The sequence below is a fragment of the Melanostigma gelatinosum genome (genome assembly GCF_949748355.1).
Source record: "Melanostigma gelatinosum genome assembly, chromosome: 9".
In the NCBI taxonomy this organism is placed as follows: Eukaryota; Metazoa; Chordata; class Actinopteri; order Perciformes; family Zoarcidae; genus Melanostigma; species Melanostigma gelatinosum.
The window spans coordinates 494,901-511,114 of record NC_136642.1 but is presented as its reverse complement, the minus strand read 5'-3'; the positions used below and the strand labels follow the sequence as shown (position 1 = coordinate 511,114).

At 42.5% G+C, this 16,214-nt stretch overlaps 3 protein-coding genes across 6 annotated transcripts in view; 2 read left to right on the top strand and 1 right to left on the bottom strand.

Annotated features, from left to right (window-relative positions):
* Positions 1-7,694, top strand: part of arhgef2b (rho/rac guanine nucleotide exchange factor (GEF) 2b) — a 48,032-nt gene extending 40,338 nt beyond the window's left edge. Inside the window, exons 18-22 of one of the 2 annotated variants that reach the window (XM_079275819.1) lie at positions 22-63; positions 269-319; positions 432-716; positions 1,935-2,082; positions 5,424-7,694. In XM_079275819.1, the coding sequence (XP_079131945.1) occupies positions 22-63; positions 269-319; positions 432-716; positions 1,935-2,082; positions 5,424-5,473 (576 nt within the window). In that variant the 3' untranslated portion in view covers positions 5,474-7,694. Of the gene's footprint in view, positions 1-21; positions 64-268; positions 320-431; positions 717-1,931; positions 2,083-5,423 lie in introns of both variants that reach the window. The other variant, XM_079275818.1, reaches the window with a different exon arrangement.
* Positions 7,695-8,210: 516 nt separating this feature from the next.
* LOC306782469 (uncharacterized protein) lies at positions 8,211-13,812 on the top strand. 3 transcript variants are annotated; one of them, XM_079275843.1, is made up of 9 exons: positions 8,211-8,511; positions 9,223-9,366; positions 9,526-9,659; positions 9,750-9,867; positions 11,115-11,185; positions 11,822-11,897; positions 12,763-12,825; positions 12,922-12,991; positions 13,105-13,812. In XM_079275843.1, exons 2-9 carry the CDS (start codon positions 9,232-9,234, stop codon positions 13,185-13,187), a joined length of 750 nt encoding a protein of 249 aa, XP_079131969.1. In that variant the 5' UTR covers positions 8,211-8,511; positions 9,223-9,231; the 3' UTR covers positions 13,188-13,812. The 3 variants fall into 3 exon arrangements, with proteins under 3 accessions (XP_079131969.1, XP_079131971.1, XP_079131970.1); XM_079275845.1 differs by lacking the exon at positions 11,822-11,897 and adding an exon at positions 11,555-11,630; XM_079275844.1 differs by having other exon boundaries at positions 9,220-9,366.
* A 258-nt stretch (positions 13,813-14,070) lies between these two features.
* Positions 14,071-15,822, bottom strand: pmvk (phosphomevalonate kinase). The gene is made up of 5 exons (XM_079275850.1): positions 15,653-15,822; positions 15,269-15,332; positions 15,038-15,190; positions 14,354-14,483; positions 14,071-14,284 (listed from the first exon to the last, which is right to left on the bottom strand). The coding sequence occupies exons 1-5, from the start codon at positions 15,748-15,750 to the stop codon at positions 14,139-14,141; spliced, it is 591 nt and encodes a 196-aa protein (XP_079131976.1). The 5' UTR covers positions 15,751-15,822; the 3' UTR covers positions 14,071-14,138.
* Between the last annotated feature and the right edge of the window lie 392 nt (positions 15,823-16,214).

Below are 16,214 nucleotides of genomic sequence, written 5' to 3'. Positions count from 1 at the left end.
CGTCTTGTTTGTGTCTCTCAGGACAGAAACGGGAACCAGCTGCAGGAACGCACCCTGAATGAGGTGAAGAGCTACTTCCTGTTTCATGATCATGTGACACAGAAATACAACTGTTTGTTTTTATTGATGTCAAATATTCTGTAAATAAACTTGTACGTTCTTTTGGCTCCTTCAGCGAGCTAAAGAGTACAAGTCTTTTAGGGAAGATGCAGCCAGTTTCTGTCCAATCAGAGCGCTCGTTAACATGTGACACGTGTCCTCTCCACAGGAGGTCCGTCAGCGATTGGTCGGTCTGAGCACGCAGCTTCACGCCCTGCAGGTCTGGAACTAATTTATCATCCATCAATCATCAAGAATACAGTTATCTTACGAATGAATACTTACTTATTATTCTGACTTATGAATAAACTGACCTCTGACTCCCCCTCCAGGCTGCTGTGATTCGTCAGGATTCGATCCTGGAGCTGTCCATCACAATAGACCCCGCCCCCTTGTCTACCACAGGCCCTGCCCCCCGCATCACTCGGTCGTTGTCCCGGGACGCCGGCATGGACGCCGGCGGAGAGGCAGTGCTGCTGCGTCGACAGGTGGAGCTGCTGCAGGAGGAAGTGACACGTCTACGTAGGAGGGCGGAGGAGCCTACACGAGAGGGGGCGGAGCAAGGAAGCAAGAAGAAGAGCAACGGAGAGATCAGTAACGTCATCAAAGGAGAACAGGTGAGTTAACCAGGATAAAGTAAGCTGGGATAAAGTTAACCAGGATACAGTGAACCAGGATAAAGTAAACCAGGATATGCTAAACCAGGATACAGTAAACCAGGACACAGTAAACCAGGATACAGTAAACCAGGATAAAGTTAACCAGGATACAGTAAACCAGGATACAGTAAACCAGTGTACAGTAAACCATGATAAAGTAAACCAGGATATACTAAACCAGGATACAGTAAACCAGGATATACTAAACCAGGATACACTAAACCAGGATACAGTAAACCAGGATACAGTAAACCAGGATAAAGTTAACCAGGATACAGTAAACCAGGATACAGTAAACCAGGATACAGTAAACCAGGATAAAGTTAACCAGGATCAAGTTAACCAGGATACAGTAAACCAGGATACAGTAAACCAGGATAAAGTTAACCAGGATAAAGTTAACCAGGATACAGTAAACCAGGATACAGTAAACCAGGATACAGTAAACCAGGATATACTAAACCAGGATACAGTAAACCAGGATACAGTAAACCAGGATAAAGTAAACCAGGATACAGTAAACCAGGATAAAGTAAACCAGGATACAGTAAACCAGGTTATACTAAACCAGGATACAGTAAACCAGGATACAGTAAACCAGGATATACTAAACCAGGATACAGTAAACCAGAATACAGTAAACCAGGATACGGTAAACCGTGATAAAGTAAACCAGGATACAGTAAACCAGGATACGGTAAACCATGATAAAGGAAACCACGATACGGTAAACCAGGATACAGTAAACCAGGATACAGTAAACCATGACAAAGTAAACCAGGATACGGTAAACCATGATACGGTAAACCAGGATACGGTAAAGCATGATACGGTAAACCAGAATACGGTATACCAGGATACCGTTAACCATGATAAAGTAAACCAGGATATACTAAACCAGGATACAGTAAACCATGATAAAGTAAACCAGGATAAAGTAAACCAGGATCGCTCTTGTATCTGGATGACGTCCAGCTCGTTTAATCGAGTCTGAACCTCCTCAGACTGGACCAATGTTTAAATGTTTTATGTTATTCTGAATCTCTTAACTCTGCTTTAGTGAAACCAAACCTCAGATTCAGGACCACCATCACGGTTCAGGGTTTAGGAACCAGCTCACAGCTTTGTGGCTTAACAAAACCAAGCTAAGCTAAGCTACGGTGTCTGTGTCAGCAGGGGAGCAGGAGGCGGGGCAGCAGGGAGCTGGAGCCACGCCCCCTCGCACCATTGGCCAGCCAGGATCCCGTTGACCAATTAGACGGCATCGAGGAAGGAAAGGAGGAGGAAGTGATGAGAATCTCTCCTCGCTCTGACAGCCCCAGGGGTCAGTACGACTCATCAATAACTGTTATTGATCATTATTACACATCAATACCTGTTATCGATCGTTATTACACATCAATAACTGTTATCGATACACATCAATAACTGTTATCGATACACATCAATAACTGTTATCGATACACATCAATACATGTTATCGATCGTTGTTACACATCAATACATGTTATCGATCGTTGTTACACGTCAATAACTGTTATCGATCGTTGTTACACGTCAATAACTGTTATCGATACACATCGATACCTGTTATCGATCGTTATTACACATCGATACCTGTTATCGATCGTTATTACACATCGATACCTGTTATCGATTGTTATTACACATCGATACCTGTTATCGATCGTTATTACACATCGATACCTGTTATCGATTGTTATTACACATCGATACCTGTTATCGATCGTTATTACACATCGATACCTGTTATCGATTGTTATTACACATCGATACCTGTTATCGATCGTTATTACACGTCAATACCTGTTATCGATCATTCTTACACATCAATACCTGTTATTACACGTCAATACCTGTTACCGATCGTTATTACACATCAATAACTGTTATCGATCGTTATTACACATCAATAACTGTTATCGATACACATCAATACATGTTATCGATCGTTGTTACACATCAATACATGTTATCGATCGTTGTTACACGTCAATAACTGTTATCGATCGTTGTTACACGTCAATAACTTATCGATCGTTGTTACAGAACTGTTATCGATCGTTGTTACACGTCAATAACTGTTATCGATCGTTATCACACATCAATACCTGTTATCGATCGTTATTACACATCAATAACTGTTATCGATACACATCAATACCTGTTATCGATCGTTGTTACACGTCAATAACTGTTATCGATCGTTGTTACACGTCAATAACTGTTATCGATCGTTGTTACACGTCAATAACTGTTATTGATCGTTGTTACACGTCAATAACTGTTATCGATCGTTGTTACACGTCAATAACTGTTATCGATCGTTGTTACACGTCAATAACTGTTATCGATCGTTGTTACACATCAACAACTGTTATCGACCGTTGTTACACGTCAATAACTGTTATCGATCGTTGTTACACGTCAATAACTGTTATCGATCGTTGTTACACATCAACAACTGTTATCGACCGTTGTTACACGTCAATAACTGTTATCGATCGTTATTACACGTCAATACCTGTTGTCGATCGTTGTTACACATCAATAACTGTTATCGATCGTTATTACACGTCAATAACTTATCGATCGTTATTACACGTCAATAACTTATCAATCGTTGTTACACGTCAATAACTGTTATCGATCGTTGTTACACGTCAATAACTGTTATCGATCGTTATTAGAAGTCAATAACTTATCGATCGTTATTACACATCAATACCTGTTATCGATCGTTATTAGACGTCAATAACTTATCGATCGTTATTACACGTCAATAACTGTTATCGATCGTTATTACACGTCAATAACTGTTATCGATTGTTATTAGACGTCAATAACTGTTATCGATCGTTATTAGACGTCAATAACTTATCGACCGTTGTTACACGTCAATAACTGTTATCGATCATTGTTACACGTCAATAACTGTTATCGATCGTTATTAGACGTCAATAACTTATCGATCGTTATTACACATCAATACCTGTTATCGATCGTTATTACACGTCAATAACTTATCGATCTTGTTACACGTCAATAACTGTTATCGATCGTTATTACACATCAATAACTGTTATCGATACACATCAATAACTGTTATCGATACACATCAATACATGTTATCGATCGTTGTTACACATCAATACATGTTATCGATCGTTGTTACACGTCAATAACTGTTATCGATCGTTGTTACACGTCAATAACTTATCGATCGTTGTTACACATCAATAACTGTTATCGATACACATCGATACCTGTTATCGATCGTTATTACACATCGATACCTGTTATCGATCGTTATTACACATCGATACCTGTTAACGATTGTTATTACACATCGATACCTGTTATCGATCGTTATTACACGTCAATACCTGTTATCGATCATTCTTACACATCAATACCTGTTATTACACGTCAATACCTGTTACCGATCGTTATTACACATCAATAACTGTTATCGATCGTTATTACACATCAATAACTGTTATCGATCGTTATTACACATCAATAACTGTTATCGATGCACATCAATACATGTTATCGATCGTTGTTACACATCAATACATGTTATCGATCGTTGTTACACGTCAATAACTGTTATCGATCGTTGTTACACGTAAATAACTTATCGATCGTTGTTACACAACTGTTATCGATCGTTGTTACACGTCAATAACTGTTATCGATCGTTATCACACATCAATACCTGTTATCGATCGTTATTACACATCAATAACTGTTATCGATACACATCAATACCTGTTATCGATCGTTGTTACACGTCAATAACTGTTATCGATCGTTGTTACACGTCAATAACTGTTATCGATCGTTGTTACACGTCAATAACTGTTATCGATCGTTGTTACACGTCAATAACTGTTATCGATCGTTGTTACACGTCAATAACTGTTATCGATCGTTGTTACACGTCAATAACTGTTATCGATCGTTGTTACACGTCAACAACTGTTATCGACCGTTGTTACACGTCAATAACTGTTATCGATCGTTATTACACGTCAATAACTGTTATCGATCGTTGTTACACGTCAATAACTGTTATCGATTGTTGTTACACGTCAATACCTGTTATCGATCGTTATTACACGTCAATAACTGTTATCGATCGTTGTTACACGTCAACAACTGTTATCGACCGTTGTTACACGTCAATAACTGTTATCGATCGTTATTACACGTCAATACCTGTTATCGATCGTTGTTACACGTCAATAACTGTTATCGATCGTTGTTACACGTCAACAACTGTTATCGATCGTTGTTACACGTCAACAACTGTTATCGATCGCTGTTACACGTCAACACCTGTTATAGATCGTTATTACACGTCAATAACTGTTATCGATCGTTATTACACATCAATAACTGTTATCGATTGTTGTTACACGTCAATAACTGTTATCGATCGTTGTTACACGTCAATAACTGTTATCGATCGTTATTACACGTCAATACCTGTTATCGATCGTTATTACACGTCAATAACTGTTATCGATCGTTATTACACATCAATAACTGTTATCGATCGTTATTACACGTCAATACCTGTTATCGATCGTTGTTACACATTATGTTGATAGTAACCTGTGACCTCTGACCCCTTAGACCTGCAGGACATCCCAGAGGAGAGCGAGTGTGGAGCAGATCCCAGTTAACATCTCAGCTGTATGGCCTCAGGGACCTGCTGATGTCACCGTGATTACCCGTCGCTGTCAGACTTTTATTGTGAAAGCTGGAGATGATGTAAATTCCTGTTTCACAGAAGTGTCCTGAAGTGTTTTCTGAATGTTGCTGTTAGGTTTAGAAACAGGAAGTATCACCATGTGACCTGTTTACATCATCACGTCAGCTGTAGCCCCGCCCAGACACGTTGGAGTGGGCGGAGCTTTCTTATTGAGAGGGCGGGGTTTATACAGTGTCATATGACTCAAAGATGCGACACATTAATGGTCACCACACTACACTACCCAGAATGCCTTTGGATATCAACAATTTGAGTCACAACCTGCTGTGTTCAGCTGGATTATGTTTCTTCTTGTGAGAATCAAACTGTGTAAACTGTATTTATATGGTAATTTAAAGCTGAACGTAGTTTAACATTGGAACCATTCTGTAGAATTTTACTATCAAATAGTCCGAGAGACTAAAATCTGTGTTTCTGTCATTTGTGAAAGCAAAAAAAAGAGAAAATAATTCAATTTAGGAACAACAACGTCAAGCCAGAATTTATAAGTTTACAGAAATCCCTCCAGAGTGAAACATTTTTTAAAGAATCTCAGAAAGTTTAGTTTGTTTCAGGAAGGGGGGGGGGGGGGTATACTGTTGAGTCGTAGATTGGTGGTGTTTTAAAAAAAAAAACAGGAAGATGTTTGCTGTCTGACTGAAACATGACATCACTGCTGCCTGTTAGCATGGCTGTTTCTTTTATACTTGTATAGAACCTGATCATATATTGTCTTATTGATTGGTTGCTTTTAACCAATCGGCTTGTTTGAGGAAGTTTTTATTGAGATAAGGTGAAGATGTTAAAGATGGACGTCCAGTCAGTGTTGATAGTGAATGTAGTTTATTTAAGAGAACTTCCTCAGACCTGCTGTTTTGACCCAGAGTGCTGAATCCTCCTGCTGCAGAGCCGGCTGTGCCTACATGTACCAGGATGCATTGCACGCAAGCTTCTGACGGTCATATCCTCGACACTAATGCAGCCGCAGCGTCTCTGCTGCATCTATGGATCCAATAAATACAGCTGAACACTCGAGAGTCCTCGTCCAGAGCGTCCTCTGACCTGATATTATGGGATGCCATCATCACTGTTAGCAATACAAGCAAAGAGAACACAGTAGTTGTTTGTGAGCTCCATGTAGAGCACAGCGCCCTCTGGCTGTGTGGAGGACTACAAGCTGAACCAGTCTGTAGTTCTTCCTCAATAGTCCTCGCCTTTAGTCACATGACAGCAGCACTGAGGACTGAGCACTCCATGAACTACATGTACCATCAACACTGACTGGAGAGTTTTACCCTTTAACCAAAAAGCTGTCTTTATTGAACTTCATTCACAGTGTTTACTGATGACGGTTCATCTCAGTCCACATGTCGGAGAACAGCGTGTGGACGTTTATACATCCGCAGATTTTTTACAAACATTTCATTGTAGATTTAAAAAAAGAATGAAGGAGTTTCATCATTCTGATGAGTTCAAATCAAAATGATCTCAGTGTGAAGGACAACAGGTGGACTGTCTCACTGTCTACCTGTCTCACTCTCATCAGGGTTTAAAGCATGAGACATGAACCACAGACTGAAGATATTTAACGATGGTTCACGTGAAGGAATAAGAATGTTAAGTGTTAAAGATCACATGATAGAAAAACATAAAAATGATCTTCATCATCATTCTCTGGAACACATTTAAACATTTCTAATAATACACACACAGTTCAAAGGAGGAACGACCATAAAATGAATGAATATGAATCTCTTAATAAGATGCCAAGTTGTGTTATTTACACATTTCATCATGTTTATTAAAAGTACAAATCTCTTTTAGCACATTTCTATGTTTCAGGTGTTTTGGTGTCATGTGATCCGAGCTCATCAGAAGGAACTGAAGCTTTTTATCATGACGTCTGACTTCTGAAGACTCGTTCAGGTGATTCTGATCTGGAGTCAGAAACGTTCTAATGAAGTAAAGTGTTTGTACAAAGATTTCATCAGAAGACTGAAAACGATTTTTGCTGTAAGTTTATTGTTTGTGTGCTCTTTATAAATCTAATCAGCTGGAGAACATGTGATGTTGATGTTTTTATTTCTGGAGGTTAAAGTCATGAAATACTTTTAATCTCCAGATTGTTTTATTTCTTAAATAAATGAAATGATGCAAAATTATTTTAGCTTCTTCAGAACTATCTGACCAATCACTATATTCCTTATAACATCTATTAATGCAATACATATTTTCGATATTTAAAATATACATAAATATATATGTATATAAATACATTTATAAATATATATATATACATATGTATAAATATATATATATATATATATATATATATATATATATATATATATATATATATATATATATATATATATATATATATATATATATATATATATATATATATATATATATATATATATATATATATTTGTTGTTGCTTGTTGTAACAGAAGTTAATATCAATTAGAAATAAGGTAACGTTTAATTCCGTTTATTTTTTCTGGAATTTGCTAAAAAATGATAACAGTTGTTTTGAAAAACTGAGTTTTGTATCCATTAAAAAAACAAAAAGTTTATCTTTTAAGAACAGATTTCTTAATCACTTTTAATCTGGAAGGACCTCCATCGTCACTTCCTGTGGAGGGAATTTAACCCGGAAACGGGTGTAGTCGTCAGTTGGGAGTTAACGTTAAGTTGGCTGGACGAGGAAGAGGCTCAAAATCAGGACCAGGACCAGCACAGACAGCGACCAGGACCAGAACCGTTGGACCCAGAGACCCGAGTGGCGCTTCAGACCGACACCGTGCCGCAGTTTCTTCTTCTCTCGGTTTACAAAAGTGAGCCAGCAGCTCCGTTAGCCTGCTAACAGCTAACAGATAGTTAGCCCACCTGCTAACAGGGAAGTGACGGTGACAGGTGAAGTCGGGCTCGAGCCGCAGGTGTGTTTTCTTCAGAGGACTCGGACAGGTAAGATTAACCAGAAACGTTACATCTCACCTGGTTTACCACGAGCTCTGAACGCTAAGCTAACATGTTAGCATGCTAACAAGGGCGGTGGTCCGCTGTTAGCATCCGGAGCTAACGTGCTAGTTACAGATCAACAACACGTCAATAAATATATAATGTAATATACAATAAATATATATGTAATATACGAGATAATAAAATAACTTATTGAACCCGTATAGTTTAATATGAGGTACTGAGTATTTATTCATGTACTGTTAACTTTAAATGTGCTATATAATTAGACTAATATTTGGCTGTTTTAATATGATCAGTTCATTCAGTGTTGTATTTTATGTTTTTAGGAATATAATTTATGATAAATAAAACTTGAGGAATAAAATAAATGTATTGACTGTGAATCTACGCTGAGTCACATGATCAAAACGTTGGTACGTTAATCTGATTACAGCCCTAAAAACATGTTGAATCCTTAAGATAGTTAATTATTTAGTGTTTTAGTAGTTGTATCCAGTTCATGATTAATAAACGAGTTGGATAATTAATTTAGAATAATTGCTTTGTTCGATCCTTAAATTCTTTAAACATTCAAATGTTGTGTACATTCTTTATTATATTTATGAATTAATATGTATTCTAATGTATTCATTGATCAATCAGTCTGCAGCTGTTCTAAATATTAATTTAGCCTTCCTGGTTCCTTCGAAGTAGAAGAAGAAGATGAGTGGAGGACTGAACAGCATCGATGCCGTGAAGAAGAAGATCAAAGTGCTGCAGGAGCAGGCGGAGGAGGCGGAGGACCGAGCCGTCAGACTGGAGAAGGAGGTGGAGAAGGAGAAGAGGAGCAGAGAGGAGGTGCACACACATACACACCCCCTTACGCTCGTCTGTCAGGGTGTGTCACATGCCATACATACCTGTGTTGAAAGAGGAATGTGAGGTGTTTTTAGTTAAAACGCACACACCTGAGAACCTGACCTGTGGGCTGTCTCCTCCCTGCTGTGTGTCTTGCAGGCGGAGGCGGAGGTGACTGCTCTGGGCCGCCGTCTGCAGCTCAGCGAGGACAATCTGGAGCGAGTCCAGGAGAGACTGTCCACCACCCTCCACAAGCTGGACGAGACGGAGAAGTCTGCCGACGAGAGCGAGAGGTCAGACGCACACCTGGAGGTTTTATTCCTCAAACGAGGGGAGACAAATTCATCAATAACTCTTCATCTGTCTGCCCGGCTCCCTCTCAGAGGTATGAAGGTGATCGAGAACAGAGCTCTGAAGGATGAAGAGAAGATGGAGCAGCTGGAGGTTCAGCTGAGAGAAGCCAAGCTGATCGCTGAGGAGGCCGACCGGAAATATGAAGAGGTACGAAAACATGAGCGACGTTATGGCGACCGGTTCTCTCAGTAGACGTGTTGACTTGGTTCTATGAACGTGTTGGAGGTGCACAAGGTGGCTAGCTTGTCCACCTCCACAGCAGGCTAATTAGCTAGCTAGCATATCCATGTGTCACATCTCGGGCCGCAACAACGAATCAAGTTTATCGATAATAATCGATTATTAAAATAGTTTTCATTGTCGATTATCAAATTTCATTATTGATTCGTTGTGTCTCATGATTATTACGCCACTCAATAAGTCGCAGAGATGTTTGAGAAGAAAAAAAGAGCGGAGCACAGCGCAGCTACTTCCTGTCTCTTCACAGTAAAATCACTTCCGTTTTCATGCTCTTCACAATAAAAGTAAACATGCGATCAAACAATGTACAACAGAGGAAAGAGCATCGGACCCGAAACGTTGTTCTGAAACATGGCGGAGGCCTAAGTGGTCCGAGGTGTGGGAGCATTTCACACTTAATAAATTAAAAGTGTGTTCATTGCAAGATATGCAAAAGAGACAGGATATGGCACGGCAGCACCACGGTGATGATTCAGTTTGTGCGTGTAGTGCAGAGAACAAGTTCTGACTTTCAAACAAATCCTCTTCAGTTTTCTGATTTGTATTTTTCTTTATTTTTTATGAATTATTTATTCTGACAGCTCAGGTCCCTTTAAACATAATATATATAAGCTTCTGCGTGCCTGTGTTGTTGTGCTTATGAGCGGCAGCGCTAAGTAGCCGTTGTAATAATACTATGAGTGAGGAGCGGAGGACCGAGTCCTGCTGCCAGGACGGAGTCATCAGAGTCGTGTAAAAAAAGTATTTCAATCGGCTCAGGCACCGAAATCTGCATTGTGTTTGGGTCCGGTAGAGACCGGACGTATAGGAACCGGTGCTATATTAGACCGAGTTTCAGTACCCAACCAGACTGCTGACCTCACCAGAAAACAACTCGGCACCATCTAGTGGACTGAAAGAGCAATTGATTTAGAATAGAATAGAAATGTACTTTATTCATCCCCAAGGGGAAATTTTATTTTTAGTTTGAAAAATAAAATATCGATACTTTGCTTCCGTGTATCGATGCAAATACCCCCCCCCCCCCCACTAGCTAGCTAGCTTGTACGTGTTGCCTCGTTAGCTTCGTCGATAGTGTTGTATTCATATACTGATGCTTCTTATGCTTCTACATATACTGCTTATGCTGTAAAACTTCTGTGTTTGATTGACAGGTGGCTCGTAAACTGGTGATGGTGGAAGGTGAACTGGAACGCGCTGAAGACAGAGCTGAGCAGGGAGAGAGGTCTATAACGCGCACACACACACACACCTGTGCATGTCTAACAGCTGCTTACAGCATGACGCTGCTGAGTTTCACTTCTACACTCGGGTGTTATGAAATATATTCTGATGTATAATATAATAACGTGTACATTTATTAGTTATATCCAATAATAACTTCAGTTAGTTCTTGTTCTTCATCAGTGTGATGTCACCATCAGACCGATGACCTCGGCGTGATGTCGCACTGCTTCACCAACGACGCTCTAACCTTAACTGCATCCGTCTTTCTCTTCCTGTGTTTACATGGAAACATGTCGCTGCTGCTGCTGCTGCCTGTCTGTCCTGTCCTCCTGTCTTCCTGTCCCATGCACCCACGTGTCTCTAACAGTAAGGTTCGGAGGTTGGAGGAGCAGTTGAGGAGTTTCGACCAATCACTGAAGAGCCTGCAGGCGTCTGAGGACAAGGTACCCCCCCCCCCCCCCACCTGCTGTCAATCAAACCAGAGGAGCTCCTCCTCCTGACCTCCTATGACCCCTGACCTCTAGTTGCTGCTCCTGCTGCTCTCTGCATGACTTTAACCTGCTGCTCCTCATGACCTCTGAACTCTCTGAAACAGACCAGACACAAAATAACACCTCACCCGTTTGACCTGCAGTAAGAGTCGAGGGTTGGAGGAGGAGCTGAAATCAGTCTTCACTAGTTCAAAGTCTCTGGAGGCCCAGACTGAGAAGGTAGGAGGAGGAGGTCCTTAAACACTGGTCACATGACCACAGCACACAGTGAGATGTCCGTTCTACTCATTCTGTGTGTGTGTGGTACACCTGTTAGCCTGTTAGCTGACCCCTTTACGCTCGCCTGTTAGCTGACCCCTTTACGCTCGCCAGCTGACCCCTTTACGCCCGTCCGTTAGCTGACCCCTTTAGGCTCGCCCGCCAGCTGACCCCTTTAGGCTCGCCCGCCAGCTGACCCCTTTAGGCTCGCCCGCCAGCTGACCCCTTTAGGCTCGCCCGCCAGCTGACCCCTTTAGGCTCGCTAGCTGACCCCTTTACGCCCGTTAGCTGACCCCTTTACGCCCGTTAGCTGACCCCTTTACGCCCGTTAGCTGACCCCTTTACGCCCGTTAGCTGACCCCTTTACGCCCGTTAGCTGACCCCTTTACGCCCGTTAGCTGACCCCTTTACGCCCGTTAGCTGACCCCTTTACGCCCGTTAGCTGACCCCTTTACGCCCGTTAGCTGACCCCTTTAGGCTCGCCCGTTAGCTGACCCCTTTACGCCCGTTAGCTGACCCCTTTAGGCTCGCCCGCCGACCCCTTTACGCCCGTTAGCCGACCCCTTTAGGCTCGCCCGTTAGCCGACCCCTTTAGGCTCGCCCGTTAGCTGACCCCTTTACGCCCGTTAGCTGACCCCTTTAGGCTCGTTAGCTGACCCCTTTAGGCTCGTTAGCTGACCCCTTTAGGCTCGCCTGTTACAGTGTCAGTGAGGAGTGACTTGCAGACCTGAAGGTGTGAGGGAGGAAGGACACAATCAGAGGTGTCCTGTTACCTGCGCTTGTCCGTACACCTGGTTCTCTGATTGTCTGTCTGTCTGTCTCTCAGTACTCTCATAAGGAAGACAGGTATGAAGAGGAGATCAAGAACCTGAGCAACAAACTCAAGGAGGTGAGACACTTATTTAATATTCTGTATCAACTGGAACCTTTCTGTCTAATGTAAATATGTTTTAGAGAAACTAACCGGTTCACTTCCTGTTTGCAGGCTGAGAGCAGAGCTGAAGCTGCAGAGCGTTCAGTGGCCAAACTGGAGAAAACCATCGACGGCCTGGAGGGTGAGACGGCTTCTTCTTCTTCTTGTTAGAATAATGATGGAAACCTGGAGACGTATATTTGTTGTGTATTTGATGCTCGTGGAAGCTTTATTCTGTGACTCATTTGGTTCCAGATGCTTTGACTTCAGCCAGAAACGCCAGCATGGAGCTTCAGGCGACTCTGAATCAGACCATGGAGGCGCTCAGCTGCTGCTGAACACCCCCCGCCAGACAGGTGGACGGCAAAACTGCGTGGCCAAAACATTCCTCCCACCTTCTCTCTCCTCCTTCATGTTGGAGGACAGGGTCCAGCTCCTTGGCTGAAACATTCCTCCCCCCTGCACCTTTCCTCCTCCCTCCTTCCTTCACCCCCCCCCTCTCTCTAAATGATTCCTGCTTTCACACATTCCTTCTGATTCATAAAGTCACATATTGGGAGTGTTGCTTTAATGAGCTCCTTGTCCCTGGTCCCCCCCCTTACCTGCTCACAGTGCCAGCCCCCCCCCCCCCCCCCCAGTATTAAGTGAAGGAGCTGCTTGATATGCTTTGTCTATAAGGGACTTTAACAGACTTACATTCGTTTCCTCGTTAAGAACTAATCACACGTTTGTCATCTTTTGCCACATTAACTAATAATCGATTAGAGCCAATGAGTTATTGTTTTTGTTCTTGGGGTTTAAGGTAGCCAATCACCACGAGGCATTCCACTGCCACAGGTGACCTTTGACCCGATGACGTGAATGAATAAAGTTTGTTTTTACCTGGAGAGGTGATGGCACAGCTCATTGTAATAAATCATGAGACAGGATTTTATAAAATAAAAGCACCGTCACTGGTCTGTAGATCCAAACTGACTCTGAGCTTTTATTTCAGTTCAAATAAACATTGAACAGCTGATAAAAGGTAAACACTGTTAGCTGCTAGCCGCTGCCATGTTGAGAGCCAGGTGGAGTCAATCCCTCAATCGTAGATCTGCTCTGAATCAAGCATGTACTTCTAGTTTCGCTTCATTGATCAATCAGATTAGTTCTTTATTATCAGTGTCTTGACAGGTGAGCATCTGCTTTGAGTGATGATGGAAACAACCTGAGACTCAGAACTTTATTGATCAGACAGAAACACCAGTGATCGGCTCCACATTCATCAGTACATTTATTGATCCGTGACATCAGAGTGATGACGCTGCGTCCTCAGCCAGCTTCAGGATTGGTTGCAGCTGCTCTTCTAACGAGGGGGCGTCGGTCTCGTTAGTGACGATCCAATCGAAGTCAACCCCGCTGTCCAACCCGCACTCTGACTCTGCATCGTCCACACCTGAGAGACGGACAGGTGAACGGGTAGAGTGACAGACGTACAGGTGAACAGACAAACGGGTGATCTTACCTGCAGAGAAGCTCCACCCCCTCTGTTTGCGTGTTTCTTCTGAGCTTTGAACTCGGACACTTTGAGACTGTCGGGGAAACTCGGACCAGAACCACTGAAGGTCTGACAGCCTCCGAGCATCACTCACCACCTGACCAATCAGAGAGCAGAGAGAGCATCACTCACCACCTGACCAATCAGAGAGCTGCTTCTCCGCTCCCCTTTCTATCATTTGTATCCAGTTTTCTCCACATTCTACGCTGAACTTTGTAGATCCTGGTTGTTTTAATGTTCTAAACTATCTGTACGATGTCAGCCAACACGTTGTAGACCTTTTAAGTTGAAGGCTTGTTATTAGCCTTCAGCTGTGGTGCTGGCTAACGCTGAAGCTAACCACAGGTATTTATATTGTCTTTGTCTCCTGACCAACAACAGCTGACATGAAGCAACAATTCAGAAACATTCCTGAAGACCTCCATGTTCTCTCTGGATTGGTCTCTTCTTCTGCTCCTGTTTCCTGGTAGATTGAAAACACGTTGACCCGTTTTACATCACGGTGCTAAAACACAGTAACCGGTGTAGCATGATAGCATGGTGGAAACCAGCTACCTAGCTAACGCCACCGTTGCTTTAATGCTACACCGGTCACAGAACGTTAGCCCCCTACGTTGCTAACGATACACTGCGGTCCCCATGGTAACGTACCCACACGGGTTGCCGCGCCCCTCTGGTTGCTAGGCGACAGAAGAATCCGGGGTCCTGGCATCGCCGGCTTTCTCCCCAAAGAATCATGTCTGCTCGATGCCGCTCCTTATAAAGACCAGGACCCAGCAGCTGGTCCAGGTCCAGACAGTGTTCCTGTAGAACCACCAGAACCAGCATGACCCAGCAGTAAGGGTGTGTGTGTGTGAGTGTGTGAGTGTGTGTGTGTCTCACGTCAGCGTATTGCTGCTTCAGAGGTCCAGACAGACGCAGGATGCAGCAAACATCAGAGCCTAAACTACAGAAGAAGAAGAGACATGTATGATACTGCAGTAAAACAGAGTATTGCAGTATAACACAGTATTGCAGTATAACAGTTACTTCAGTTTGTGACAAACATAAAAACATAATTGTTTCCATCAGCCTTCAATTTGGCCAGGTAGCGAACCTTTGATGCACTATCCAGTGATTCAAAGTATGGTATTTTCGCCGCCCTTCCTTGTTTACTCGCCGCCATGTAGGCTCTGTATGTACTCCAACATGGCCGACCGACCTCGTAACTAAGGAGATCGTGACGTAGGTGAGACCACTCACTCAGTCAATAATAAACCAGTTTACCGGTTGTGGATCAGGTCCGTGACGTAATCTTTTCCGGACTTCCGTTTCCCGCTGAAGACCAGAACCAGTCTGGGTCCAGAGACCCGGTCCGCCATCATTGATCAGGTATCTGTTGCTGATCGATCAGCTGCTGGTTCCTCTCGAGCTGCTCCGTGTTCAGACGGTCGGACCACGCCGCTCCATTACCGTAACTGTCAGAGCAAACAGGAAGTACTTCAATATAAAAGTACCGTCCGCCTGATCTTTAGAGCTACCGGAGGGTTCATCCGGTCAGTAATCGATATGAGACTGATCAGATAGTGATCACGTCACGCGGGAAGTTTGTTTGTGGAGAAAATCAGAAAAATAAACAGGCCAGTTTTTCTTAAGTGACGTCAATTTAGACACATTACGGTAACACGTGATCGTCGTCACATTCTAGACTGAGCCATCGGTCTCAGGAGAGAGGGGGTTCAATGTGGAGATTATTAATTATTTTTGATAATTTGATCAAATGTTTCCTGTTTATACAACTGAATATATGATTTCTTAAAATATTCTATGATACTATGGTATATAATAT

Excerpts from the sequence above, each read along its gene's own strand:
- pmvk (XM_079275850.1), bottom strand. The coding sequence starts at position 15,750 with ATGATGGCGGACCGGGTCTCTGGACCCAGACTGGTTCTGGTCTTCAGC. Across the intron at positions 15,333-15,652 it reads ACGGACCTGATCCACAACCG|TTTAGGCTCTGATGTTTGCT; the intron begins GTAAACTGGTTT and ends CTTCTTCTGTAG. Across the intron at positions 14,484-15,037 it reads GGGCGCGGCAACCCGTGTGG|GTGGTGAGTGATGCTCGGAG; the intron begins GTACGTTACCAT and ends CTGATTGGTCAG.
- LOC306782469 (XM_079275843.1), top strand. The coding sequence starts at position 9,232 with ATGAGTGGAGGACTGAACAGCATCGATGCCGTGAAGAAGAAGATCAAA. Across the intron at positions 9,660-9,749 it reads TCTGCCGACGAGAGCGAGAG|AGGTATGAAGGTGATCGAGA; the intron begins GTCAGACGCACA and ends GCTCCCTCTCAG. Across the intron at positions 12,992-13,104 it reads AACCATCGACGGCCTGGAGG|ATGCTTTGACTTCAGCCAGA; the intron begins GTGAGACGGCTT and ends ATTTGGTTCCAG.